Raw genomic sequence first — 27,284 nt, 5'->3', positions numbered from 1 at the left:
ATCAATTATCAAGTTCAGCATTAGAAATGAATCATAGTAGTTGGAAGCTCATATTATCCTAACAAAGGTTTAAACAACTACACTTAATTTTCTTTTATTCCTTGGGGGGAGAGAGGGGAGGGGGGGAATACTTAACCACCTACACATTAAATATGCTAAAATTTGAGCAGTAAATAATGTTAAAGGTACTCTACAGCATGTCATAGTGTAGGCCTAGGCTCGAGACCGCTCTTCAACAAGCTAGTTAGTAGTTAATGAGCATTGGTAGATTGGGTGGGTTAGAGCGGTGGCCCAAGCTTGACCTTATGATTGGGAAAGCAAGCCCGCTAAAGTGCAACCTGACCTGAGGTATTACGCATGGTGCCAAACTCAGGTTTTCTGAAGTTGGGTTTGGGTTGGGTTTTTTTTTTGTCAAGGTGGGCCAGGGGGATTGGGCGCCCAATGAGGGAGGGGGGAGAATGAAGGGGGTGCCTCAGCCAAGCACCCAATTGTGCGGGAGGGGACTCGAACTCGAGTACAAGCCTCAGGCCAAGCTTTGAGCAAGGCACATACAAGAAACCATACTAGGGTTCAAGTCATTTAACTGTATTAATTGTTTCAACTTCGTGATATTTGCAATAGTAGATGATTTTACATGAAAAAATGGTTTTAGTACCCAATGAGAGAATGCCGTGAGGGAGATGAGAAGCAGGGAGGGGGCACAAAAGTGGCAGAGGAGGTTTCAACTAAGCTGTTCTTGTAATTCTCAGTACCATTATGAAAATATTCTGGGTTCAAGACATAATGTTTAGGGGCACTGACAAGTTTGGGTGCACCTATTTAGCTGATTTGGGCGAAATCAGCAAACCCAACTACCCCAGTATCTAGAAATTCGAAATTGTTAACATTCCAGTTTCTAGTGTATCACTAGTGGGAATGAGAAATCTCTACTAAACTAAATGTAGTAAGTGCAAAAAATATGACAAAAGGCTGGCTCCTCCTTGATTGTATTCCTCCCCTGATGATGTAAAACAACAAGAACAGAAACTAGTGTCAGAAATAATATCATCTTGCTGTGATAGAATGATATCTCTCAGTCAGTTCCAACAAGCAATCATATAACAGAAAATTAATAAGCACTCTTAAGCTTATGGCTTAAAACAATGTAAAACTAAGAGCACATATAGAAGAATTAAAATAAAAATTCAATAACATATAACTAAGGGAACTAAAGTTTCATTTTAATAAAAATTAAATATCTGTTGACTAAAGTTTCATTTTACGTAAAAGTAAAAAAATTAAATCAGTCAAAAAAAAGAAAATTATGCAGCCACATGTTGAAGATCAGAAGACAATTATCCTGGAAAAACTTATAGATTAAAGGTATAGTCTAGTTTTCCCCTTCCGACCTCCACACTTATACCTATTCCATCACCCAACTATCATGATCTTGCATTTCAAAGATGCTTTATGGCGATAATGAAAATTGCAGAACCACACCACCTTGGTAATGATAAACCTGTACTTTGTTTCTATGGAAATTTTCTCTCCTCATAATGCAGATAACACAAGGAGCCCAAAAGGCAAACATAATTCACATTATTCTATTCAAATAGTGTTTTCTTCTGTTAAAGAAAACAAAATAAAAAAAAAACACCATGCCCGCTTCTATAGTCATCAAGAAGAAGATCTTTAGTAATTTGTATGCAGTTAAATATATGGAAGTATAATTCTTGGTATTTTAAGGGTTTAAAAGGAGGACTAGTGGAATAAATTCCTTCTATACAAAGCTGCTGGGTAATCTGTACAGAAAGATCAGCTTTAATGTGAGAGACAGAGAGAGAGAGAGAGAGTTAAAACTATAAAATAGTTCAGCTATCACAAGATGAAGAAAAGAAAAAGAATAAAGAATTTTCTTTATTACTCCATTTTAGATTGTTGAATCTGTCAGTTTAAAAACAAAAAAGACCAAATCATTAATATCCATATAATGGAATTCTTCTGAATCATTTTTTGTTTTGGCAAGAATGATAAATCTTTCCTTTTAAAAAGAAAAAGAAACCTATGCAGTGTATTCTGATTCTTAGGGAGCATCAAAGTTTAAATTCCTCTGGTACCACCAACCCCACCCCCACCCCCCCAAAAAAAAAATCTCTTTGTTGTAGGTCTCCAAAATTTGTAGTCAAATGCCATAAGAACCTAAGCTTGCACCAGCATCTGCTTTACAAGAATACAGTAGCCAATAGGTGCACTATCAGTGTATTTTAACTGACTTTGCTGTCAAGCCTTGCTCAGAAAGTTGGTCATAGAAGCCATATCCAGGAAATGGTCTGGATCCAAGCTGAGCCGGAAGCAAATTCATGTAGGAGTATATTTACGAACAGGCAACGAATGCAAAGGTAGTGTACAAGAAGCATATGTACGTAAGTTTGAAACACATACATGTAAAATAGCTTTTTTTCTAGATGAGGATATATTTTTTTTGATAGGTAAGGGGGAGGGAAGAAGTGAACTAGGAGGCTTGAACCCAAGACCTCCTGGTAGCAATGGGTTTTTACTTTTTACGCACCACAAGCTACCAAGTGTGCTAGGCACTTGTTCACAGATAAGGATAACATCAATCTTCATGATTTTTTTTTTTTTTTTTTTGGGGGGGGGGGGGGGGTGGGGTGGTGGGGGGGAGTAAATCGATGAAGCATAATCAACTTAAAGGAAAGGAATGTTTTCCTTAAACGTATCCTAATAAAATATGACAACTTGGTGAATGTGAAGAAAAACTTTGGCAAACAAGCGATTGAGGTTCTCGTGGCTGATAGTTAACTAGTGGTGTTATTATCACCTGTTCAGTTTGAAATAGAGAGGAAAAGGGAATGATTTCTGTGAAACTCAGCAATTAAATTTGACATCCTACAGCAGACAATGTAGAGTAACATAGCAATAAATCTAGAAATGCATGGAAAAGAACAGTTCTATAGCATGTCTACAAGGACTCCAAGGTCATAATATTATCCTTAAAACATACAATTTTACTTGAAAGAGTGTATATTAATAATGGGACACAGGAAAGCTTACAACTTTCATCGAATCTATCTGTTGTTGAGCATTTCCAAAACAGTGTAGGCAGCTTTCTGGAAACTTTCTTTCTCTTCCTCTAAGACTTTCCTCTTCTCCATGGCAGACACTTTACAGTACTCTATCTCTTCCAAGATTCCAGATGAGCTATGATCTATTTCTCTGGTAAAGTTCATTGAGGATAAGAAAGATAAATGGGAAACTAAAACAGAAAGAATGCGACGTCAGAAAATATATTGGGAGGACTTAATTAAAGAAAAAAGGAAAGTGACCGTAAAAACTAATGCCATTGCATATCTGCCAGGATTTGGAAAAAGTAAAAGTTGAGAAAGAAGCGAGGGTGACATTGGGGTTTGTTGCATCTGACAAAGGGGAATAGGGAAGGACTAAAAGCATAGAAAAGTTCCATTGGAGAGTTTGTTTGCATTAGTAAGAAAACAGGGTTGAGGATTTCCTTATTCTCAATTAATGCTTTTTTTAAAATAACTGGTTTGAAATTAATCCCCTCCAGTGCCATTTAGCTGATAAAAGTGGATTGTTGGAGATCAAAATAGAAAAGTAGCTCACTGTGTCATTTTAAGCATGTTTGCCATTGCTGCTTGCACCTGTTGTGAGACATCTGCATTTATTGAAAGAAGGAAGTGCTGTTAAGGGGAGAAGGAGCTTGGACTGGGCAGTGGGGACAAAGAAACACAAAATAGCATTGCAAGTCTGAGAATCCCTTATCGACAGGATGGGATCATGCCACAGCTACAACCAGATCTTTCATTGAACTATAAACGTGTGGTTATATCCTTGATTAATCTTAATTTAATGAAAAATATACAAAAATGATGGTATACTTAAAGCCATATAGGAAGTAAGAATAGCATTCAGTTCTACAAAAATTTCAGCACATAATAATTCTTGCTGCCAGTCATGGAAAAACCTAGTAAAGGAAGCACCGGCCTTATTTGAAAACAACTAATAAAAGAAGGAAAACAAACACAAACACAAACACAAACACAAACACAAACACAAGCACAAACACAGACACATACAGATATGCTCATGTACACAGTGTCACCCACATCCGTGCCTACATACTCTTGCGACACTCCAACACTTTGGAGCTTTTCAAATTTGATGCTCCAACAACACAATACTTCCTTTCTATTCCATGCTCCTGCTCCACTGTCACAAGCTATAAAAGATTGATTTTAGGATTTGTTCATAAATGGTTTTCACTTTCTAATGGACAGGTTGCGTTAAGTGCAGAGGATGTCTGTAGTGTGATTGACTACAATTCCCATATATTTAGAGATCAATCGTTCGGACTGCTTGGTCATATATTCAGCAAGGTCGTGATTCATGGGGGAGAATGACTGAAGGCATTCATGCATTTATACATTGGCCACAGGTGTTGACGAAAATGAAATTAAGCACATTCTGATGGAAACTGGAAACTTAAAAGTCCATTCAGATCAAAGGAGTCAGAGTGACCAAATTAGTTTTAGTAGATCAAATTCTTATGAAATGAAAAATCTTCAGAATTGGATTTAGAACCAAAATTCTGTAATAAATCCTTTAAAAATCAAGGTATTTGAAAGCTTAGAACAAGTTTTGAAATCACCATTAGAAGAATACAAAATTCTATGTTCGTTTCAGAGTTAGAACAATACAAATAAATTTTTGAGGAAGAAAACAACAAATCTTCAAGTATTTGCCAAAAACAGGGGAATTTCTCAAATCTGAAGTGAATCAATAAATGTACTGCAACTTGAATAGAAAATCTAACATTTTATATAAGATCAAAGATTCTTCCCGAGATTTATAAAAAAATTTCGGGTAGCATACAATATCATTTCATGTTTTTTCAGATCTCGGAACGGAAAACCTCATTTCCATTACACTACTACAAATACATAGTAAATTCGCTCGGATCTTTACGTCAATTTTCTCTTTTCCTCATGGAAAAGCAGATCTACAAGTCAGCTAACTGGAGGAGTAGCGATCGATCGAAAATTTGAAGGCGAAACGGAAACAAACAAACTTAAAAAACAAAAAAAGGGGACAAGATAGTAAAGAAGTAAATTCATAAGAAATCGTAACGAGGTTTCTGAAAGAACAAGTCGTACCACAGATTAGATTTGAAAACTGAGAATCAGACTCTGTAGGAGGAAGAGCAGGAGTTTCTGAAGGAGACGAAGCTGCAAGTACCATTGCTTTTGAAGTATCCATTTTCACTTGCCAGCCGAACAGATTGAGAGGAAATTGAAGGGTGCGTGAGATCGGACTCTGTCTCCTAGCAGTTACTGCTATTTATAATTGGGATTTGGGAGGGAACAACCGTTAGGAGGGTCCCAGCGGATTAACTCGTGACTTTCCCGCCAAGGAAACGTGGCGCTTTCCGATAACTGAGAGTCAGAGAACGGGCCCGTAACGGAAACAGTGCGGATCCAACCAATTCATAGTTTCAAAAGTCGGAATCGGATTGCTCGAATCGGTCACGACGATTCACATCGATTCCCGTCAAAGTCTGCCAGTTTCCGGCCAATTTTTCTGACCAATTCTGTCGGCAACAAAGCAAATTTTAGGCAAAATGTATTACCTCATACTCATCATTTTTAATCACTCAAAAAATAAAATACTTTTTTATTTTGGGAATAAATAGGGTCAAAGAGTTCCAATTTGCACGGGGTAGTCCCTTGCACCCATATTTTTGGTAAGTCTTTTCACCCATAGTTGTCAAGGCATCTCCTATGGGATCCGGCTCCTCTTCAGAGAGCTCAGCGTCGAGGGAGTGTCCATGGGGCATCCAAAGGTTAGACTGTGTTACACACATCTTGGTGCATGCTTAGGGATGTATGCGGTACATCCCAACGGTTGGATGCTACCTGGGCATATAGAAATCGAACCGATCCATTTAAACCGTAACCGACAGATCGTTTAGTTAAATGGCCTGGTTATGGTTTTAGAAATGACACTGTTTATTTAATCAGTTCGATTTGATTTAGACTGATTAATCCAATGGTTTCAAACCGTGTAATCCAATTAAAATCGATTATAACCAAACATCTAACCGTTTAAAAACCTCAGTTTCAGGGGAGCTATTGATTCATATTGTTATGTGCTTGTGGGTCTCTGTATTTTGAAGCTCTAACCATGGCTTCTGTTGTTCCTATTTCATTCTTAATTTTTATGTGTCTTCCTTAATGGTTATGTGCACTGTCAAAGGCCCCCGATTGTGAATGTTGGTGTGTTCTTTACATTTGATTCTGTAATCGGTAGAGCTACGAAAGGAGCCATGGAAGCCGCAGCTGCCGATATCAATGGGGATCCAACTATTCTTAATTTCTATCTTCTTCTTGCCCCCAATTTATAGAGACTTGGTGGATGTTCTTTCAAACAACTTTGTTTTCCATCTTAGTTAATCTCTAAACTAAGTTTTCAGATTCAATTTGTTTTTTTTTTCCATCCAAAAATTAGAACCATAAATTTTTTCTCAGGTGTTCTAATGTATAAATATAACAGGTTCTAGAAAAGTTGTGGATTTTAAAGAAGCTATCAGGAAATAGGGAGATTAAAAGAGATGCACAAGGTGGAATTTCTGATTGAAATGATTAATAGAAAATCTATTTTCTATTAAAAAAATGCAACATGTAATTAGACTTAGTAAATGGTTTATGAAACCATTTAGTAACCGTCTAATCAAAACCGTGTAAAACCGTTTAACCGAAATCGTTTAAAAACCTTTTAACCGAAACCATTTATCAAATGGTCTAGGTTTTGAATATGAGACCGTTTAACTAAACAGTCTAGTTACGGTTTCTACCATCAAATAGCCAAAACTGAACCGAACAATACCGTTTAACTGAAACCGGACCGTTAACACCCTTACTCCTATGTGAGACTGCCTTGGCATCTAGGCGCCCTGACAATTAATGTCTTTTTGGTTGTCTAGGAGATCGCTTTGTTGGCTTGGGTCGGCTAGACACCTACAACTAAGGGTGTTAAATAGTTCGGTGTAAGTTTTTTAAGGTAAAATTGAAACCAAACTGTTTAATAAACAGTTTTCCGTGTTGAAACCTAAACCATTTATAAACGATTTTGGTTTAAATGGTTGTGTAAGGTTTTTTAATTTTTTTTATTTAAACGGTTATTATTCATTACATGTCTTTTAATTTTTATTTGGTAAATGACAGTTAGGGTATCCAACATTTGGTGAAACTAACCCCAAGGGGTTAGCGCAGTTGGCTTGGAGGGGACATGAGACTCCGCCTCAGGAAGTGAGGTCTCGTGATCAAACCTTCGCCGCTGCATAATTTCTTGGGGCCACCCGCCTGAGGCTCACGAGGGCCCAGAAGCTCCCGGTTCGTGCGTGGTGCGGGGGTCATGTACGAGCCCAAGGGGGGATTTAGTCGGCCTAAAGTCGGATACCCCTCCTATCTCCAAAAAAAAAAAAAACATTTGGTGAAACTCTATATTTGATATCCAATGATTGATAACTTATATTTAAAGTACCATAATTTAGAATTCCAATTATACCCCACCACAATCATACATAATCCATCACCACTGTCGCAGTGGCCGCCGCTATCACCATCCCTCCCTTTTCTCTCCCTCTGCAACCCACCCTACCATACTTCCCTGCCCCCAATTCACCCCCTCTGTCTTCAAACCTAGATTATTATCCTCTCCAATTCCCTATAGCTCGGCAGTACGGCAGTGCTAGTGTGGATGTCTAACAAGTGGTAGCTCAGACATCCAACGGTCTGAACTCAACATAGTCAATGAGCTTAGACCGTTGGATGTCCGAGCTGCCACGTGTTGAACATCCACACTAGCACTGCCGAGCTAATAGGGAATTGGAGAGGATAATTTTCCCTTCAAACCCCACCCCATACCCTCTAGTTCCCTAGTTTTCACTAACAAGGGGGGACTGAAATGACCAACCTACCCCTGCCCAAACACTCTGCCCGGGTGGGGTCCACCACCCCCTATTAGAGGAACTAGGGAACTGGGCCGGGCAGAAAACTGGAGGAGATAATTTTCCTATCTTCCCCACGCAACCACCCCCATTGCACCCGTAGTCTTCTCCACACACCCACCTCCACCACAATGTCTGCCGCAACGACCCGCCCCCTTGGCTAGTTGGTTTAAATTGTTCAATTGAACGGTCTCAATTTTAAAACCAAAATTGACCATTTATTAAACAGTTTCATGATTTTGATGTAAACAGCTCGATCCGATTTGTTTGTACCATTACATATTTATTAATTACTTACTATTATAGCTCATGATTAATTATTGCCATTATAGTTTACAAATATTTGTTTTGATTTAATTGGTTTACTATCAATTTAACCTGTTTAATTAAATGATCTCAATTTTAAAACCAAAATTGAACCATTTATTAAACAGTTTCACGGTTTTGATGTAAACAGCTCGATTCCATTTCAATTTAATTTTGACACCCTTACCTACAACTACGGTCCTAAACGAAGGATAAAAAGGAGTGAAATATGCTGTTATGACACAATAGAGCTCTTTTCGACTATATAAGTTAATCTACCAAATATAAAGCAGTCTACCAAGTTATTTCAATTAATTTTCATTGCTCAAGAACAATTCTTTAATCAACAGAAGAGAGATTTCTAGGCAGGTTGGGCCTTGGTTCTGCCATGTGCATGAGAGGGATTGTAATTAAAAGATTGAAGACCATGGAGAGGATGCATGCCAAAAAAATGGACGGCTGATAAATATAGAGATGCATGGATGTACATTGGGAATATTTGATTGAATTTGAATAAAATTGAACTCATGGTCAATCCAAACCATTTTCTAGATATCCTATGGTCATAATTGCAACATCACTTCTTATGGTAGAAATAGTTCCATTGTGAAAATTTTTACCTTAATTATGTACTTAAAAAAAAAAGTTTTGGTGAGAGTTTCCCCCAGCATACTAGGTAAGGTCTCTAGTTAGGAGTTAGGACACCTAACTCTACCACATGCAAGGATCCAATGGTAAATTGACCGTTGGATTTGCAAGGATCCCTGGAATACCTACAAGATGATTTGGATAGATCACATGTCATATTTCAGACCCGAATTCAATCATTTAACACCTCCCCAGCTTATGCCATACCCTCTCTTATATAATCCATGCATCCCTTTGGTAGTCCCTTGCACCCATGTCAAGTTCCTACATTTGTCACTTATTTGCCATGTGACCATCTCTGTTCGGGCTGAACTTGACATGTGAGCAAAAAGAACTCGGGCATTTTAGTCAAAACAGTGGCTAAATCAAGTCAATTTTACACCAGAAATGCTTTAAAATGATAAAACATATTGGAACACAAAATTTGGGATCATTCTGAAATTGTTTGACCTGTCTATTAACATCCGCGGGATTTCCATGTGACCATCTCTGTTTGGGCTGAACTTGACATGTGAGCAAGAGGGACTTCACAGTCTATATATCCACAAAATTTCAGCCCAATCCATGGTAGAAATAGCCACCCAACCATGGCTTGGTTATGTAGATCGGTGGACAAGAAAACCCTCCCTAAAGTTGTTAACATTTTAGATACTAAACCATCATTCTAAGGTCATTTTAAACACTTAGTACTTCAGAGAATAGCATTGAAAACTCAGTTCCAAAATTGATCATTCCCTAAGCACCCTTTTCTTTTGGGTGGAAATTCAACTTGCATCAAGTAATCTACCAAGAAATGATACAGAGAACTCAAAAACCTGAAGCTACCGGACTCGGATCATGCCAGCCGATCCAAGAACATCAAGTACCTGCCTATTTGTTCAGATGTGTTATAATAGCCAAACTATGAGCCCACCTCACTACATATTCTACAACAATTCAACAATACAGTAATATGGAGAGTACAGTCCCGAAAGAATTTTTTGAGTGTTAATGACAAAAGGAACACATAAATCTTAGCAGATCCCTCAAACCACCACCCCATCAAATTTGTGTTGCATCAAATTCGAACAGCAGCTTCATGATCTTCATGTGTCCCACTTGCTCATGCATCTGGCTTGTTGAAGTCCTATTAAAGACGACGCCCAAGTTTTCTTTCTTTTGGATGTTCTAGCACAGAATATCCTTTATCAGCTAAGCTCTATAAGTGAGGCCTTCAGAATATCTGGAGAGAAGCTAATAGATCCAGTGATGTTCTTTTCTGTACACAAATTGTATAACATGTGTTGTATACTGAATGTAGACGGCCATCAGGTTCAGTTCAGCTTGTCAAAGGCACAGCATTTTCGAAACCCAAAATTTTTAAACCAGAATTAGAATGGTTTGAAAAGGAGAAAAAAGAAGGTCCTGTTGTAACAGGTCTGGCTGATTGAACTAAGCTGAAAAATTCTGAACCCAAAGCTGCTTCAAATATAAAACAAAGTGCAATTGGTCAACCCAAAATTTGAAAAAGAAGGGGGAAAAAAAAAAAATCCAATCCGGTTGGATATCTCACCCCCCTCCCTCCCAGGGATCCAAGAGGCTCACATAGAAGCCAAACATGATTTACCAGAGCCATACCTAACAAGTAACAACCCAAGTCTGTCACCCATTGAGTCCCAATGAACCACCTATCTGCTCTTTACATCTTCTTTCTCTAGCCAGCACTTGATGAGACCAACCCCATGCCCGCATCACCTCTGTAATTCCTCACACACCATCTGTTGTCATCTGTCCTAGTCCCCATCTGCATTGTAATTTTCACTAGACAGCAATTACTAGAATCAAACCATCACAGATGTCTCAGCCATAAACCCGACCTCCCCATCTAATTGAAGATATTCGGGTGTAAACATACACCCATGCATTCTCCTTTTCCATTTTACAGAGCATCTGGTCAGGGTTCTGCTTGGACCACAGCTTACACTTGCACCCACCTAAAATAACTGAAGGAAATTTTTTTCTGCATTAACCTGATTTTCTCCCACACATTTTGCTGTGATAATAGAGTGCTTAATGCACTGTGACAAAATATGTTAACTCAACTACATCTAAGGTGTATTATCATCAGTTACGACCAGCTTTGCTTCATGATTAGCCCATCAGACATTGTAAACTTTCGGACATCCTTGCACTTTACATGTATTGAGCCAACCACTGCTTGCACATATCAAGTACAGGGAGTGCATTTGCATGTAATGCCTGCAAAATCATAGTAGAATTAGAAAAATTACTTGCTGAAATTAGAAAGAAAGAATTCATATCAGAGCACTTAAATAACACTAAAACTTATAGTCTATGATACAAGTATACAACAGCACACACTAAAGTGCAGCAAACCTACTAAGTGCAAAGTTTTAAAGCAAACTAAATTATGCAATTCGAGCCTCCTGGACTAAACCAAAAATCTTTTAAAAACAAAAAAGTTCAGATAAAATCAGATTGTTATCTTTCAAAATGAAATGTAATTCAAAAAGTGTGAATTATTATGAAACAGCAAACCAAATTTCTTATTATTCTGCATAATTTTTTAAGATACAAATAAATTTCAACTCAGTAAAATCACTCAGTGTAGCAGTACTTTAACAGGACTTGCTCTTCTTATTGTTTTTCTATAAATCTCTAAATGTAAAATCAGAAATACACTAAAATAAGAGAATCGGATGCAGCCTTGGGGTAAAGAGTTCATTGAGAGCGTAAGGGACCTGATGTGCTACATATTGAACATCAGCCACACTACCACTTCGAGAGGCAATTTGGAAAGCACTTTTAAGACGGCCACATACCACACAGGCCAGAACTCTCCTGCACAGAAAATGCTAGATCATAAGTGATTGAAAAATAAAATGATAGGTATATCTGACTGGGAAAAAAATTATACATGTTGAGAAAATAAAGCATATGGAACAACAGCATAAGTTAACAAATACGCCTTGATCTCTATGCATGAAGAGCCGTAGTTCCATCGATCTGCAGTAAAAGCCTTACCACAATCCACATAGATGTAAAACAAAAGCTTGGGTTTGTGTGCGTTTTGGTCAAACTAGCTCAACTTAATTAACCTTGTGTTAGAATAAGTAGTTCTACCCGATAGGGGTAGTTTTGTCCTCTTTTATATTTGTTCTCCCTTAGCCTATTCTCATTTGGGTATTCCTAATATGAATAGGCAAGGGTAGCTTTCCTAATTCTAGTATGATTATTGTAACTCTTTGATTATAAATAAAGGAGCTTGGTGATCCATATTGATCACTCAAGCATTCAGTTCTAAGGCTGTTTACATGGTATCAGAGCCAACTCTGATCTAGAAGAGCAGCTTTCTCGGTTTTTTTAGGTTTTCTGTTCTCCACCCTTCTCGGTTTCTGGTTTTCTTCTTCTCCACCACTCTCGGTCTCTCTCTCTCATTCAGGGCAGCAACTATGAGGTGATCTAATGAAGATTTAGCTGCTGCCCTCAATGTCACCTCATTGAAGATCAAATATCCTTGGTGTGATCAGAATATGCTGCAGGTTTCCTCCAACCTTGGGGATCGAGCTGCTACTTCAACTCAAGCTTGATTTCTGTTTTTTTGGAGATTGATTCCTACCATTATTGGTCTACACCCTTCCCTGATTGAAGACTGCAGATTTGAATCAACACAAATTCAGATTCAACCCTGCGATTTCTTTTTTTCAAGTTTTTTTCCTAAATTTTCATAAATTTAGGGCTTTTTATTGGTTCATCAGAAGGAGCTAATTTTTGGAGGACATCTTCCCTACCACTAGAGGAAAACTCGACCTCAGTTTCAGCCTATTCTGACGGCTGAAAATTCTGCAATCTCAAAACCCAGGATTCTACTCGATTCTGACATCTGCCCTGCTAGGGTTTTTTATTTATTCATCAGAATTTGCTGATTTTTTGAGGATTTATTACATACTACCTGAAGAGAATTTGATCCAAGTTTTTTCAAAACCCGTGTCTTCTACACTTTCGACATCATGTCTGATCTTACTTCAGCTGACTCAAATGGATCTACTCGTCCAGAGTACCTTCCTTTTTCTTCTCCCACTAAACTCGATGGGACTAATTATTTGATGTGGTCAAGGTCTACCAACCTTACTATTGCTGGCTGTGGCTACACAGGACACCTTACAGGCAGCCTTCCCAAACCTGTTGAAGAAGGACCTGCCCTGACTCGGTGGATATCTAATGACCCTATGGTAATGTCATATCTTATACATTCTATGCATTCTTCCATTGCACCTGGTTATCTTCTCCATGACACTACTGCCCAGATATGGAAGGCCGCAAAGGATACCTATTCCCAGGTTGGGAATGATGCTCAGGTATATGAGTTAAGAAAAAAAAATTCATGACATTAAACAGAATGAGTTGACTATCTCTCAATACTATGCTGAACTTCGCAAGTGTTGGCAAGAACTTGATCATTACTCTGATTATTAGCCCACTACTACCAATGACATTGCTGCATACAGGAAGCATGTCGATAAAATTAGGGTTTATGACTTTTTGGCTGGCCTTAATGTTGAATACGATCCAATTAGGGTTCAGATTCTTAGCAAGGATCCCTTCCCTACACTGGAACAGTCCTATGCATTCGTTCATATTGAAGATCGACGACGTGCAGCTATGCTTAATACCACACCTCCGGATCGATCAGCTCTACACACTGGGACTGGTTCTACTCCTCCTATTGCTGGAAATTCTAAATCTGAAAAGGCAGCAGTCAAATGTGATAATTGTTCATGTTGGAAGATACATGGAAAACCAGCAGACTTTGAAGCTAAGCGTGCTGCTTAGAAATCGAAAAACAAAGCTAATCATACTGAGGCTGTCACTACTACTCCTACTGACACTGGACTATCCAAGGATGAACTTCAAGCTTTCTGTCGTATGTTATAGGCTTCCGCTACATCGACTCCTGCCAGTTCTTCCAACCCTCCAGGTTCAAATTTAGCCCACTCAGGTATTTCTTTTGCTAGTCATTGTGCATCAGTAGTCTCTTCTCCCTGGATCATAGACTCCGGTGCCACTGATCATATGACTGGATCCTCCAGCCTATTTCATCATTATTCTCCTACTTCTGGTAAAGATAAAGTCCGAGTGGCTGATGGTTCTCTCTCTTCTGTCTCTGGGAAAGGATCTATCAGTTGCTCTCCTTCTCTAAATTTATCATCTGTTTTACATATCCCTAAATTTACCACTAATCTTCTATCCATCAGTAGTCTTACCTGTGATTTAAATTGCAAAGTAACTTTTTTCCCTTCACACTGTGTTTTTCAGGATCTGGCAACGGGGGCGACGATTGGAGGTGGTAAGATGCATGGTGGATTGTACCTGCTTGATAATGGGAGTCCTACTTCACCACCACCACTTCCTTCTCCTCTTCATCAAAATTCATTAGTCTCTTCTGAACTTCAACAATGGCATAAAAGACTAGGTCATCCCCCTTTAGGCACATTGTCTTTTTTATTTCCAGCATTAGTTAAAGAGTGTAATAAGGACAAATTTTTTTGTGAGGCTTGTGTTTTGGCCAAACAACAGCGTTCCACTTATTCTATTTCTAATAAAAGAAGTTTTTCTCCTTTTAATCTTGTTCATTCTGATGTTTGGGGACCTAGCCGAAAACCTTCCCTCAAAGGCCATCGTTGGTTTATTTCTTTTATTGATTGTTATTCTAGGAGTACATGAGTTTATTTAATGCATAACAAAAGTGATGTCTTCTCTTGTTTTCAAAATTTTCATCAGATGGTTCAGACCCAATACAATGCCACTCTATAGATATTGCGGAGTGACAATGGTAAAGAATATATGGATGGTCGGTTCCAACACTATCTTGCTGCCCATGGAATCCTCCATCAGACCAGTTGTGTCGATACCCCAGCCCAAAATGGTGTGGCTGAAAGGAAAAACCGCCACCTCCTTGAGGTGTCTCGGGCTATTATGTTTGCCCATTTTGTTCCTTCCTAATATTGGGGAGATGCTGTCCTTACTGCAGCCTATCTCATTAATAGGCTGCCTACCCGAGTCCTTGACTCACAAACCCTTGCTACTTTATTACAGGGATATTCCTCCTTGGTCGTTCCACCTAAAGTTTTTGGTTGTGTCTGTTATGCTAGGGATACCAGATCCCCAGGCAAACTTGAACCCTGTGGCGTCCGTTGTATTTTCTTGGGATATTCTCCATCCCAAAAGGGTTATAAATGTTACCACCCCCCACCCGTCGTACCTTGGTTAGTATGGATGTTATCTTTCATGAAGCTCTCTCCTATTATCCATCTACACCTCTTTAGGGGGAGAATTTCAGGGAAGATGTGTTGGTTGAGCTTCCTGTACAAAACCAGCCGAATATGTCTCCTGTATAGAACCAACCGAATAGTGATCCCATCCCTCTTGAGTCTTCTGCTTCTCCCCTCCCTCCTACTGAAGACAGAGAGGATTTTCCCCAGGGGGAGAACTTAGATGATGCTGAAAATCCCCTTCAGGGGGAGTTGACTCCAGTCCAACAAACCATTAGGGAATTTCAGAACAACATTAATGATTCCAATCTCAAAACCTACCACAGGGGACATTCCAAAAACACGCAACTACCATCCATTGCAACACCAGTACCAATCCAATCGCCGGCCCTGGAACTAGATTGTTCTCTAGGTAACATCTCTTCTCCTTCTTCTCCTGACTTACCTATTGCTCATTGCAAAGGTATTCGGGCTTGTACTCGGCATCTTATTTCTCATGTAGTCTCTTATGATTCCCTTCCATCCTTCCGTACGTTTGTCTCTTCTCTTTCTTCTGTTCGTATTCCCCAAAATTGGCAGGAAGCTTTTACAGATGGAAAGTGGAAGGCAGCAATGATGGAAGAAATGAAAGCCTTACAAAAGAATGATACATGGGAGCTTGTGGTTCTTCCTTCAGGAAAGAAACCAGTTGGATGTAAGTGGGTGTTTGTGGTGAAACAGAAGGTAGATGGCACTGTGGGTCGATACAAAGCACGAACACGATTGGTGGCAAAGGGAATTACTCAGACTTATGGGATTGACTATCAGGAGACCTTTGCACCAGTTGCAAAGCTGAACACTGTCAGAGTACTACTATCTTGTGCAGTAAATTTGGGATGAGAATTGCAGCAGTTAGATGTGAAGAATGCCTTCCTCCATGGAGAGCTTGAGGATGAAGTGTATATGGATATTCCACCGGATTTCTCATGTGATAAAACCAACGGCAAAGTGTGTAAATTGAAGCGTGCTTTATACGGGCTGAAGCAGTCACCCCGTGTATGGTTTGGATCGTTTCACAAGGCTATGGTTTCTGTGGGTTATAAGCAGAGTAATGCTGATTATACCCTGTTTATAAAAAGGAATGGTGAAAAAATAACCATTCTCATAGTCTATGTGGATGACATTGTGGTCACCGGGAATGATAATGAGATCAGCAAATTGAAGACTTTGCTTGGCCAAGAATTTGAAATAAAAGATCTGGGAAACCTAAAGTACTTTCTAGGCATAGAAGTTGCTCGATCTTCTAAGGGCATCGTTCTTTCTCAAAGGAAGTACATCCTAGATTTGCTGACCGAGACTGGAATGCTAGGGTGTCATCCTTCTAATACGCCTATGGAAGTTACTACACGACTTAAAGAAAAGGAGGGTGAACCTGTTGACAAAGGTCCTTATCAGAGATTGATCGGCAAGCTTATTTATCTATCTCATACACGACCAGATATAGCCGTCACTGTGAGTATGGTAAGTCAGTTCATGCATGATCCTCATTCTTCTCACATGGATGTTGTTCTTCGAATTCTCCGTTACTTGAAGTCAGCCCCGGGAAAAGGAATTCTTCTGTCTCTGAATGGCCATCTTCGTGTCGAAGCATATACTGATGCTGATTGGGCTGGATCCTCTGATAGGAAGTCCATCTCTGGCTATTGCTCGTTTGTTGGTGGAAACCTTGTTACATGTCATAGTAATAAAGCAGAACGTAGTGGCAAGGTCTAGTGCCGAGGCAGAACTTCGTGCTATGGCACAGGGTATTTGTGAATTGCTATGGCTCAAAGGCTTATTGCAAGATCTTGGTGTTCCTGTCTGTCTTCCCATGATGTTGTATTGTGACAACAAAGCTGCCATTAGCATTGCTCACAATCCTGTTCAGCATGATGGTACAAAGCATGTGGAGGTTGATAGGCACTTTATCAAAGAGAAGTTGGAAGAAGGGTTGGTCTGTGTTCCTTTTATGCAGTTTGCTGACCAACTAGCTGATGTGTTCACTAAGGGATTAAGTGGAAAAGTTTTTCATCCTATTCTTGTCAAGTTGGGCATGTTTGATATTTATGCTCCAACTTGAGGAGGAGTGTTAGAATAAGTAGTTCTACCCGATAGGGGTAGTTTTGTCCTCTTCTTTATTTGTTCTCCCTTAGCCTATTCTTATTTGGGTATTCCTAATATGAATAGGCAAGGGTAGCTTTCCTAATTCTAGTATGATTATTGTAACTCTTTGATTATAAATAAAGGAGCTTGGTGATCCATATTGATCACTCGAGCATTCAGTTCTAAGGCTGTTTACACCTTGTTTGGTCCGACACATCAGCAAAGATGGGAATAGGCCAGGTCAGTGCTGATAAAGGATAAACCCACCAGAGGTTTCTTTCATTATGGGGAATATTGGTCAAACACTGCTTTTTAATCTTTGTTGATATGGAGGGGGGAAAACAATTAGCTTTGTCTCTCATTTTTCTCTTCAGTTTTCGTCAAGAAAATTCCTAAAGGATCAAACCAATTTTTACAACAGAGGGATCTTCACTATTTTTTTTTTCTTGAAGTTTTCAGGTTGACACAGCTAAAATAAGACTTTTTGCATGGGCAAAATTTTGAAGGAAAAAAGGTCCCACAAGCCTGTTTTTTTCCGTGACAACTCAACTGAACTCAGCTTTATCCCAACTAAATGGGGTCGGCTTCATGGATCTTCTTTTTCCATGACAGCCTCACTAGAACTGTCTAGCATATTCCAATCACATGCACTTGCACTTCAAGCATGAATCTTTTCAATCAAATTTTAAGGGTTTTAATTGATTTTAGTATTTCTACTTAGTTTGTCGTCCTGGAAACCCTAGATAGAAGCATATCTAAGAAACGACATTTTTATGTATTGGTGTCAGTAGGAAAAGCAACATACACAGCCTCAGTCCGCAATTTTTGTATGACAAAGAAAACACAAAAAATGAATACACTGAACTAATGGAACATCAAAGAAGTATATGAATGTACAAAAATCTTTTCTTTTAACAAGTCAAAAAAACTTTTATTGCAAAGAGAAATATTAAAAAAAACCCAACTATGCTTCCCTTCCTTTCATTAGAGCTATACATCAGTAAATAGAAAGGAGAAAAAAAAGAATACAACCCTTCCTTCAAAATCAAGTACACATTGCATACTGGTGTGATAAAATTTTAAAAAGACTAAAAAAAAAATTTTCAGCATTTCATTGGGTGAAAAAAAAATCTAAACCAATTACCTACATAAGCATAAGACTTTGAAATAAACTCCACCATTGGCATGTATAAGATCCATCATATCAACTATCACTACATAATCTATTTGTCTATGTCATACATGAATACATACACAATATACGGCTTGAGTTTTCTTTTATTTTTTTAAGTCTCTCTGGTTAGGGCTTGGGTAGATCAGCATGAGAGCACCCGAACCTGACCTCGGGCTTTTCTTTTTAGCCAAGGTTCAACCGAAGGGCCAAAAATTCCAGCCCAACCGGGGGTGGGCGGGGGGTGTTGGGTTGAGATGGGTATGTGCCTAATCTAACTAATAAATAAGGAAATCATATAGAACACTAGAAATCCATATAGCATCTGCATTTTCTGTTCTCATTGCAAACAATATAAATAAGAAATCTCATGGTTTGTATATATATTACTTACACGCTGATTTGTGTTAGACTGTAACTGGTACTCTCATTTTCTAGATATCTGTATCTAAAATTCTCCTTAAGCAGTCATTAGTACTCATATATTGAGATTTTAAGTATATTTTTGAGAAATGTTTTAATATTCCAGAATTTCCAAGAGTGTCAATTTCTAATATTTCCATGTGGCATGTCATCCCCAAGAGAAATAATTGACATTTAAACCACAATGTAGTTTCAAGTTCATCAACCCTAACTAGGTAAAGTATTGGCTGGATTGTGAAAACATCATTTCAAGGATATGTACAAACTAGAATGCTACACCTGGATATTGCTTCCACACTAAAATATATAATATAAATAAATCAAAATAACTTAGCTCTATTAATTTCTTATGGTCAATTTTTTTTTGGTTTTCCCTCCTACAAGTATCTGAGCTAAAAACAAAGAACTCAAATCCCACCTAATACAGATTATTTCACTTCCCATGCAGTTTAAATTAATGAGAAGAAAAAACAGTACCGATCTAGCAATTACCTGTGGCTGCTAATTAACATGTCTATGAGACGGTCAGGGCGTTCTTTGTGTTTGTTTGCATATACATTTATGGCTGCTCCCAACACCTAAATCAACACAGAAAACATATGTTGTAAAGCTTTGATTAACAAAAATATACAGATAAAATGAAAACATTTGATGCCATTCTAAAAAAAAAATTCCCATAATTATATAGAACTATCATGAGAGGAAGAAAAACAACAGGAAATAATAGGCAGTTTATTATCGCAATAATTTTTACTTGCAACTTTGAATACATGTATGCAATGTTGATAAACAATTGTGAACTTTGAAAGAGTAAATGTCTCTAGTGGCTAAGATATAAGCTAGTATATGAAACGGTACTTATTTGTTTCAAATCCTGTAATGCGATAACTGATCTCTAAAGTTCATTTTCCAAATTCAAATTCAAGGCTAAGAAGGGTTTTTTTTTTTTTGGGGGAGGGGGAAAGACATTCACCATATATGCTTACGAGAAAGTAGTCACAGAACACACCCAAAGAGGTCTGAAAATACCAAAGCAAAAAAACACCAAATGAGTTTATTTCTAAAACACCTGTCCAGGCACGTGGAGGAAAAGAACAAAACAAGCAGAAGCTCTAAAACCAACATCTTAACATTAGTTACCTAATTCCATGGGAAGAGATTGAAAACAATAAAAAATAGTCTCATTCAGGAGGATTGAAACCACACTAGAGATTTCCTTCAATCGAGGGAAATTTCAATTTTAATAATTCCTTATTTTCACCAGAAGCCCCTCTTCTTTTTGGCTTTGTCATTTCCAACCAATGTGTTCCCCTTACTTATGAATTTCCCATTAACTACTTGAAAGTAAAAAAATTACTAGAAAGTTACGTGAAATAAACATTACCTGGTCCCAATCATCATCATCAATTGTGCCTTTAATGTTTCTCAAAAATTCTGTCAGCTGACCACCCTTCTTTCTCTCTGCCAGTGATGCTGAAACACCGGCATATATATCAACAGCTGCAAACATAGAACATAAGTTGAGAACAGGCAACAGAAGAGAAGGATGACGAAGTGGAATCCATAACAGCATTGAATCTAGAAAAATAAAATAAAATAAAATAAAATGAATGCTAAACTAACAAAGTTCATAAAGTCTGTACCAGGAAGATTGAATTCATATATTACTTGGAAAGCCAAGTCAAAATTCTTCTCAGCGAGAGTCTCTGCAATCTCGCACCTTCTCCTGCAGAGCAATAGAGAATAAAAACACTAAGAAACCTGGAAATCCAAATGTTAACCCATATTAAAAATAGATGCTCCTATGCTCCAATGTGGTTTAGCCTTGTAGAATTGGAATCCTCTCAAAACTCTCTCCCACCCTAGCTGTCCTTTGGCAAGATGATATGGTAAAAATCTTCTCTCCCACACTTCCATCCTCCCGCCCTCTTTCTTGACATGATGATTAAATTAGTTTGAACGCCCGTGTTTTTTATTTTAGTTCTCAGTAATGATCATAATTATGTTTTAAAGGGATTTTCTGGTGGTGGACTGGTTAGGATAAGGGAAGATTTCTGAGGAGGAGCTTTGCAGGGGAAGAGGAAGCACAAAACCACACACTCAAATAGGCAAACCCAATATTTTCTATTCAATTCACTGTGTTTCCAATGTTGGGTTACAATGTATAAATAAGCAAAATCAAAAGAGTCCTAGTGGGGATGTAAAACTATCTCCTAATTCAACTATCAAACTAGAAAGAGTTCAAATAAAATAAACAGCCTATACATATCATTTTTTTTTTCACCCGAATATTCTCTGGGACCCGAGGCAGCCCCTAGAATTTTATTAAGTTCCAAAAAGAATGAATGAATACATGGGGGGGGGGGACATGCCGCCTTACCCCTAACCCAATAACAAATAAAGAATAAAAAATCATAACGCACTACTGCCTGAGCACAGGCAAACCAGATCTATCTTCCCTCAGAATACGTAGGAAACCTCCTTCAGGCAAGTTGCCTTGACGGAATGTGGTGGACAGCCTGACATTGCAAGCATGGTTTGCCAGCCAGTCCGCAGCTCTATTACTTTCCCTATATGCAAAGGAGATGCAAGGCTTGATCAAGTCAATCAGCTCCAAAGATTCCTGAAACCAGTACCACCCCTGCCATAATCCACATCTTCTGAGGTTGATCATGCGCACCGTGGAGATAGAGTCCAAGTTAATCACCACCCCAACAAGGCCCAACTCCTGACACAACTTTAAGCCATCCCTCAAAGCCCGTACCTCAGCGATGGAGTTCGTACATGGACCATAGAAGTTAGCGAAGGCTGCTAGGACCACCCCCTCGCAGTCGCTTATGATTCCTCCTCCTCCCCCTTCACCAGGATTCCCTCTACATGCCCCATCCACGTTCAGTTTCTGTGACACAAATGGGGGGCACCAGTCAACCGGGATAGGCCGAGCAATCCTAGTTGGCGGGGCTGCAATTCCAAGGATGCCAAGAATTTGTTGTTCCCTCATCGAGGGGCTTTTCCCAAGCTTGGAGGGCAATAGCAGGCATCTTACCCAAGCCACAATACTGCCAATGACACCCCGTGCCGACCTCATCCGTTCCCCATGTCTTCTATTACATCTTTCCTTCCAAAGCTCCCACACGATCAAGGAAGGCAGGAACCCAGCAATGTAGGCCGCAAGACTATTGCAACTAGCCGATTCTTGCCACAATAAAATCCGGCTTCTGACATCCTGTGCTAAAACAACTAGGACATCGAAGATCTCCGAGAAAAAACCTCCACACCCTAGTGGCAGTCCCACCAAAGACGAGACAATGATCTGTCGACTCACTTCTTGGGCTCCCACAACAGTTGCACTTTGACGCCAGGGGGACACCAACCTTCATCACCAATTCGTCTGTAGGTATTGCACCGTTAAAAAGCTGCCAAGTAAAAAAGGCAATTTTTGTTGGCAGCGTCTGGTTCCAAATCCATCTGGAATAGCCAATCTCCGATGAGCGTCCTCTCAGCTCGTTCCACACAGACTTCACAGAGAAGCAACCATCGCTAGCGGGAGTCCAAACCAGCCTGTCCGCCTTCCTTGAGAGCACATAGCCACCCTGGAGTATCCCTTGTCTAACCTCATCTGCATCAATCTGACCAATAACGGCTTGGTTCCAGCTGCCGTCCACCCCCAGCACATCCTTAACTCGAAGAGAGGTGTCAATCTGGAGAGCATTATCCACATGATCCATCAAAGGCCCCTTTCCAATCCAATCATCCAGCCAGAATAAAATGTCCCCTGTTCCAATGAGCCACCTAGACCTGGACAGTAGGATGTCTTTGCAAGCCAAGGTATTCCTCCAAGATTTGGAGCCCACCCCATGAGAGAAAACCAACGTGAGATGGCAATTTTTCAGCAGTTTAGCCATGAAGAACTCCCCCCAGAGCGAACGTTCCAACATGACCCTCTAGAGGCCTTTTAGCCTAAGGGCGAGGCCAACCTCCTCCAGCAGTCTAATCCCCAATTCTCCTTCCTCCAGCGGCCTGCACACCTTCTTCCAACCCAACCAGTGCCTGCGTTTTCCCCATTTCGAGTTGCCCCAAAGGAAATCTGCCAGAATACCATAGATCCGTCGAAAAACCTCCTTTGGCGGCACCAAAGTAGCAAGCACATGAAGGGGAATAGAGACAACACATGACGCAGCAGAGTAACCCGCCCACCTGTAGATAGCAGCTTGGCCTTCCAACCGGCCACCCTTCCTCTCAACTTGCCAATCAAATCATCAAAGAAACTACTCTTCAGCCGTCCAGAGTGAAGTGGAGCCCCCAGGTAGGTTAGAGGGAGGCACCGCCTAGGGAAACCAGTTACCGCACCAACCATACGGGCTCTAGCCCCCGAAACCTTGTCCCCCACTACAAAACCCTCGTATCTGCTAATAAAGCCAATGATCTGCTTAAGAGAGGCCTTCAAACCCCTGGTAAAGATAATAGTGTCATCCGTATAGAGACAGTGGGAGATGCCAAGACATCCACGTGGAAGCGAAAGCATACATTTATGTGTGAAATCTTAGGGCATAAAGCATACATTTTACCACATTGGATAGAGTTACTTTGGTGCTTTCTTGTGCTTTTCAGGTTTTGGGCTATTTTGGGCTATTCTGGACTATCGGGAGCTGCATGTCCCAAGTTACACGTAAAGTTATCATTTTTCTTTCCATGGCTGTAAAGAGGATTAAATTTGGAGCAAGTTGGACGTGACGGAACGCAAGTACACATTCGTCTAGCTCACCGTACAGTTGATTATTCTTTTCAGCCCAAGAAAGGATAATGGGTCAGAAAGGAGCTGTAGTGCAAGCCCATAGTCATTCTACCATTGCCCAAGGACATTTTTGACATTATAGAAGATATTTCTAAGCAATGGTGGAGATCTACTGCAAGTCCAAGGCCGTTTCGGCAATTTTGCAATCTTGAAGAGAGAGAAGGACTGCTACCCACATGGAGGGACCCACACTGCCACTAGATTCCATAGTTTTAAAGGCCCACAAGGTATCCACGATTTTTCTGGGCTGCATTTAATGCCCCACGATTTTTAGAGGACACATTGGGGATTTTGTTATTTGGTTGAGTGGAATCCTAGTCATCACTATCCTAGTCATCACTTTCTCTCTCTCCTCCAACTTTTCAAGGGCACTTTTGGAAGTCTACTTGGGATAGATTTATTTTGAAAGATATTTTCTCATCTATGGAAAGTTGAAAAGTCAAAGATGCTTTGATCTCATTGCTTGGAGAAGATATCTACAAAGAAAAGGAAGCACAAGTTAGAATTAGAAACTTACTTTTTAATAAATAGAAGGTTCATGTATCTAGGATTCTTTTCTCTCCCTCTTTTTATTTTTTTTCTTTTTTCTTGGGATTCAAGGCAACGTAAAGGAGGAAGGAGAAGAGAATATTCTCTTTTCTTAGGGAATATTTCTCCTATACTTCCCTCTTCTCCTCTCTTCCCCCTATAAATACCCCTACCATCTCCTTTGTAATGTTGCTCATTAATTAGTGAAATTTCTTCTCTTCTTTTCCTTCTAAATTGTGATTTTTGGCTTTCTAGTTTTTAGTTTTGATTTCATAAGATTAGTTCTTTCAAGTTCTTAGTTTTGATTTCATAAGTCTAGTTTAATGGTTGTAGTAGTTTTAGTTTAAAGCTTCCTAGTCCAAGTTCCTATGTTGATGACAAGACTTGGAGATTTAGAAGAGGAAGCCATGGTAAGTTTATTCAAGTATTCATGCAAGCAAGTTCAATCCGGTTCAAGCATATCAAGGTATCTCATTCTCTAAACCCTTAATCTCATTCTCCCTCTCCTCTATCTCTCTCTATCTTCTTCTTCTTCTCCCTCTATTTCTTTTATTTTTTTTTATATGGTTGTGGTTTGTGGATGCACTTTTATTCCCTTATTCCTTTTTATGTGGTTATTATGTGTGATTGCATTTTTATTCCTTTCAATTTGCATTAATTTGATAGGTTAGATGCTCATGTGTTAGGACGCCAATTTAATCCCTTAATTTTGTTAGATGCTTATGAGTTAGGATGCATTAATTTTCATTAGTTTAATTAGTTTAATTTAACACTTTAATTTGGTTCACTTTGCATTACTTTTAAGTTAGTTAAATAGAGTGGCGTATATCTCCTCGTGTTCAACCCGTAGCTACGATTGACCCGTACGCTTGCAGTATTATTTTAACTTAAACATCTAGGACATACTTCCTCTGGGAGAGAAAAATGCCTTTAGAAGATCTGGCCACTTCAATCCCAAGAAAGTATCGTAGCTTTCCTAGATCTTTATTCTCAAATTCTTGTCCAAGGAAGGTCTTCAACTATCTGATCTCATCACCATCATTGCCGGTAACCACTATATCATGAACGTAGACTATAAGAATAGTGAGTTTTTCACCAGCCCTCTTTATAAAGACTGTGTGATCAACATTACTCTGCTTATAGCCCACAGAAATCATGGCCTTGTGAAACCGGCCAAACCATGCTCGAGGTGACTGCTTTAGCCCATAAAGTGCACGCTTCAGCCTACACACTTTTCCTTGGTTTCTGTCACAAGAGAACCCTGGTGGAATGTCCATATACACCTCCTCATCCAGTGTTCCATTTAGGAAGGCATTTTTTACATCTAGTTGCTGCAAATCCCATCCAAGGTTGACTGCACAAGATAATAACACATGAACAGTATTTAACTTTGCAACAGGTGCAAAAGTTTCCTGGTAATCAATGCCGTATGTCTGAGTGAACCCCTTGGCCACGAGTCGTGCCTTATACCTATCCACAGTGCCATCCACCTTCTGTTTCACCACAAACACCCATTTACATACAACGGTTTTCTTCCCAGGTGGAAGAACCACAAGCTCCCATGTGTTATTTTTCTTAAAGGCTTCCATTTCTTCCATCATAGCTGCGTTCCACTTTCCATCTGATAGAGCTTTCTACCAATTGTTAGGAATACGAGAAAACAAAAGCACGAAAGGATGGGGGAAAGGGAGTCATAAGAAACAACATGAGATATGGGATGCTGAGTGCAAGTCCTGACCCCTTTGCGAAGAGCAATAGGTAACTCAGGAGAAGGAACATTACCAGGTGGAGAGGCAGGTTTTGGATCCAGGTTCGGCAATTGGATGGGTATTGGAGCAACAGTTGATTGAACCTGCTTATGTTTCCTTGCATAGGTCTTTATGTTATTAGCATCAATCCTCCAATGAAATTCACTAATAGTCCTCTGGATAGGAGTTTGGACAGGGGTAGATTGCTCCCCCTGAATAGAAATAGTCTCCCCTTGTATAGGAACCTCTCCCCATGACTCAGGGGGAGTATTAAGGGCAGGCCGAACAGGTTCAGACTCATGGTAAACAGACTGAAGTGGAGGTGGAGAGTCAATAGTCAGCACATCTTCACTACCACTCTCCCCCTGAAGAGGTGGGGACATATAATATGGAACGCTTCATGAAAAACAACATCCATCTTGTGACAAAAGTCTGCGGGATGGAGGGTAATAACATTTGTACCCCTTCGAGTAGCAGAGTATCCCAAGAAAATGCAGCGGAGACTACGTGGGTCTAGTTTACCAGGGGACCTTGTATCCTTGGCATAACAAACGCAGCCAAACACCTTAGGTGGAACTATAAAGGAAGAAGAGCCACGTAATAGCTCAATAGGGGCTTTGGAAAGAAGAACACGACTGGGTAGCCTATTAATTAAATAGGCTGCAGTAAGGACAGCATCCCCCCAATAAAGGGAAGGGACATTGCGAGCAAATATAAGAGCCCTAGCCACCTCTTGGAGGTGGCGGTTTTTCCTCTCAGCCACACCATTTTGGGCTGGAGTGTCAACACAGCTGGTCTGATGGAGAATTCCATGGGCAACAAGGTATTTTTGGAACTGACCTTCCATATACTCTCTCCCATTGTCACTCCTCAAAGTTTGAAGAGTGGCATTAAATTGGGTTTTAACCAACTGATGAAAGTGCCGAAAACACGAAAAAACTTTATTTTTTGTGTGCATAAGGTATACCCAAGTGAACCTAGAATAGCAGTCAATAAAAGTGACATACCACCGATGTCCAGACCGGAAAGCTTTCCTACTAGGACCCCACACATCAGTATGAACAACATGAAATAAGGAAGAGGATCTGTTATTAGAAATAGGATAAGTTGAATGTGTCTGTTTAGCCAAGACACAAGGGTCACAAAAAAAGTCTTCCTTATTACAGTCTTTAACTAATGCTGGAAATAAATTTGATAAAGTACCTAAAGGGGGATGGCCTAGTCTAGAGTGCCATTTATGTAATTCAGAAGA

The 27,284-nt window shown here is 39.6% G+C and overlaps 2 protein-coding genes across 3 annotated transcripts in view; both read right to left on the bottom strand.

Moving 5' to 3' along the window:
* Nucleotides 1-934: 934 nt before the first annotated feature.
* On the bottom strand, nucleotides 935-5,371 carry LOC122652368. 2 transcript variants are annotated; one of them, XM_043846081.1, is made up of 4 exons: nucleotides 5,169-5,371; nucleotides 3,619-3,670; nucleotides 3,055-3,213; nucleotides 935-997 (listed from the first exon to the last, which is right to left on the bottom strand). In XM_043846081.1, the coding sequence occupies exons 1-3, from the start codon at nucleotides 5,269-5,271 to the stop codon at nucleotides 3,066-3,068; spliced, it is 303 nt and encodes a 100-aa protein (XP_043702016.1). In that variant the 5' UTR covers nucleotides 5,272-5,371; the 3' UTR covers nucleotides 935-997; nucleotides 3,055-3,065. The 2 variants fall into 2 exon arrangements, with proteins under 2 accessions (XP_043702016.1, XP_043702015.1); XM_043846080.1 differs by lacking the exon at nucleotides 935-997 and having other exon boundaries at nucleotides 2,878-3,213.
* Nucleotides 5,372-9,785: 4,414 nt separating this feature from the next.
* Nucleotides 9,786-27,284, bottom strand: part of LOC122652610 — a 217,515-nt gene continuing 200,016 nt past the window's right edge. The window contains exons 32-36 of the mRNA XM_043846393.1: nucleotides 20,605-20,687; nucleotides 20,346-20,461; nucleotides 19,454-19,539; nucleotides 11,716-11,815; nucleotides 9,786-11,212 (exon numbers count right to left, since the gene is read on the bottom strand). Of these exons, the coding sequence (XP_043702328.1) occupies nucleotides 11,147-11,212; nucleotides 11,716-11,815; nucleotides 19,454-19,539; nucleotides 20,346-20,461; nucleotides 20,605-20,687 (451 nt within the window). The 3' untranslated portion in view covers nucleotides 9,786-11,146. The remainder of the gene's footprint in view (nucleotides 11,213-11,715; nucleotides 11,816-19,453; nucleotides 19,540-20,345; nucleotides 20,462-20,604; nucleotides 20,688-27,284) is intronic.

The sequence above is a fragment of the Telopea speciosissima genome, chromosome 2 (assembly GCF_018873765.1).
Source record: "Telopea speciosissima isolate NSW1024214 ecotype Mountain lineage chromosome 2, Tspe_v1, whole genome shotgun sequence".
In the NCBI taxonomy this organism is placed as follows: domain Eukaryota; kingdom Viridiplantae; phylum Streptophyta; class Magnoliopsida; order Proteales; family Proteaceae; genus Telopea; species Telopea speciosissima.
The sequence above is the reverse complement of the archived record's forward strand: the minus strand, read 5'-3'. Positions and strand labels throughout refer to the sequence as shown.

What these genes read in the sequence shown, in the direction of transcription:
- LOC122652368 (XM_043846081.1), bottom strand. Translation starts at nt 5,271, where the DNA reads ATGGATACTTCAAAAGCAATGGTACTTGCAGCTTCGTCTCCTTCAGAA. An exon ending in GTTTTCAAATCTAATCTGTG is followed by an intron (nt 3,671 to 5,168) that starts GTACGACTTGTT and finishes CAATAAATGCAG; the next exon opens with ATGTCTCACAACAGGTGCAA. An exon ending in AACATGCTTAAAATGACACA is followed by an intron (nt 3,214 to 3,618) that starts GTGAGCTACTTT and finishes GAACTTTACCAG; the next exon opens with AGAAATAGATCATAGCTCAT.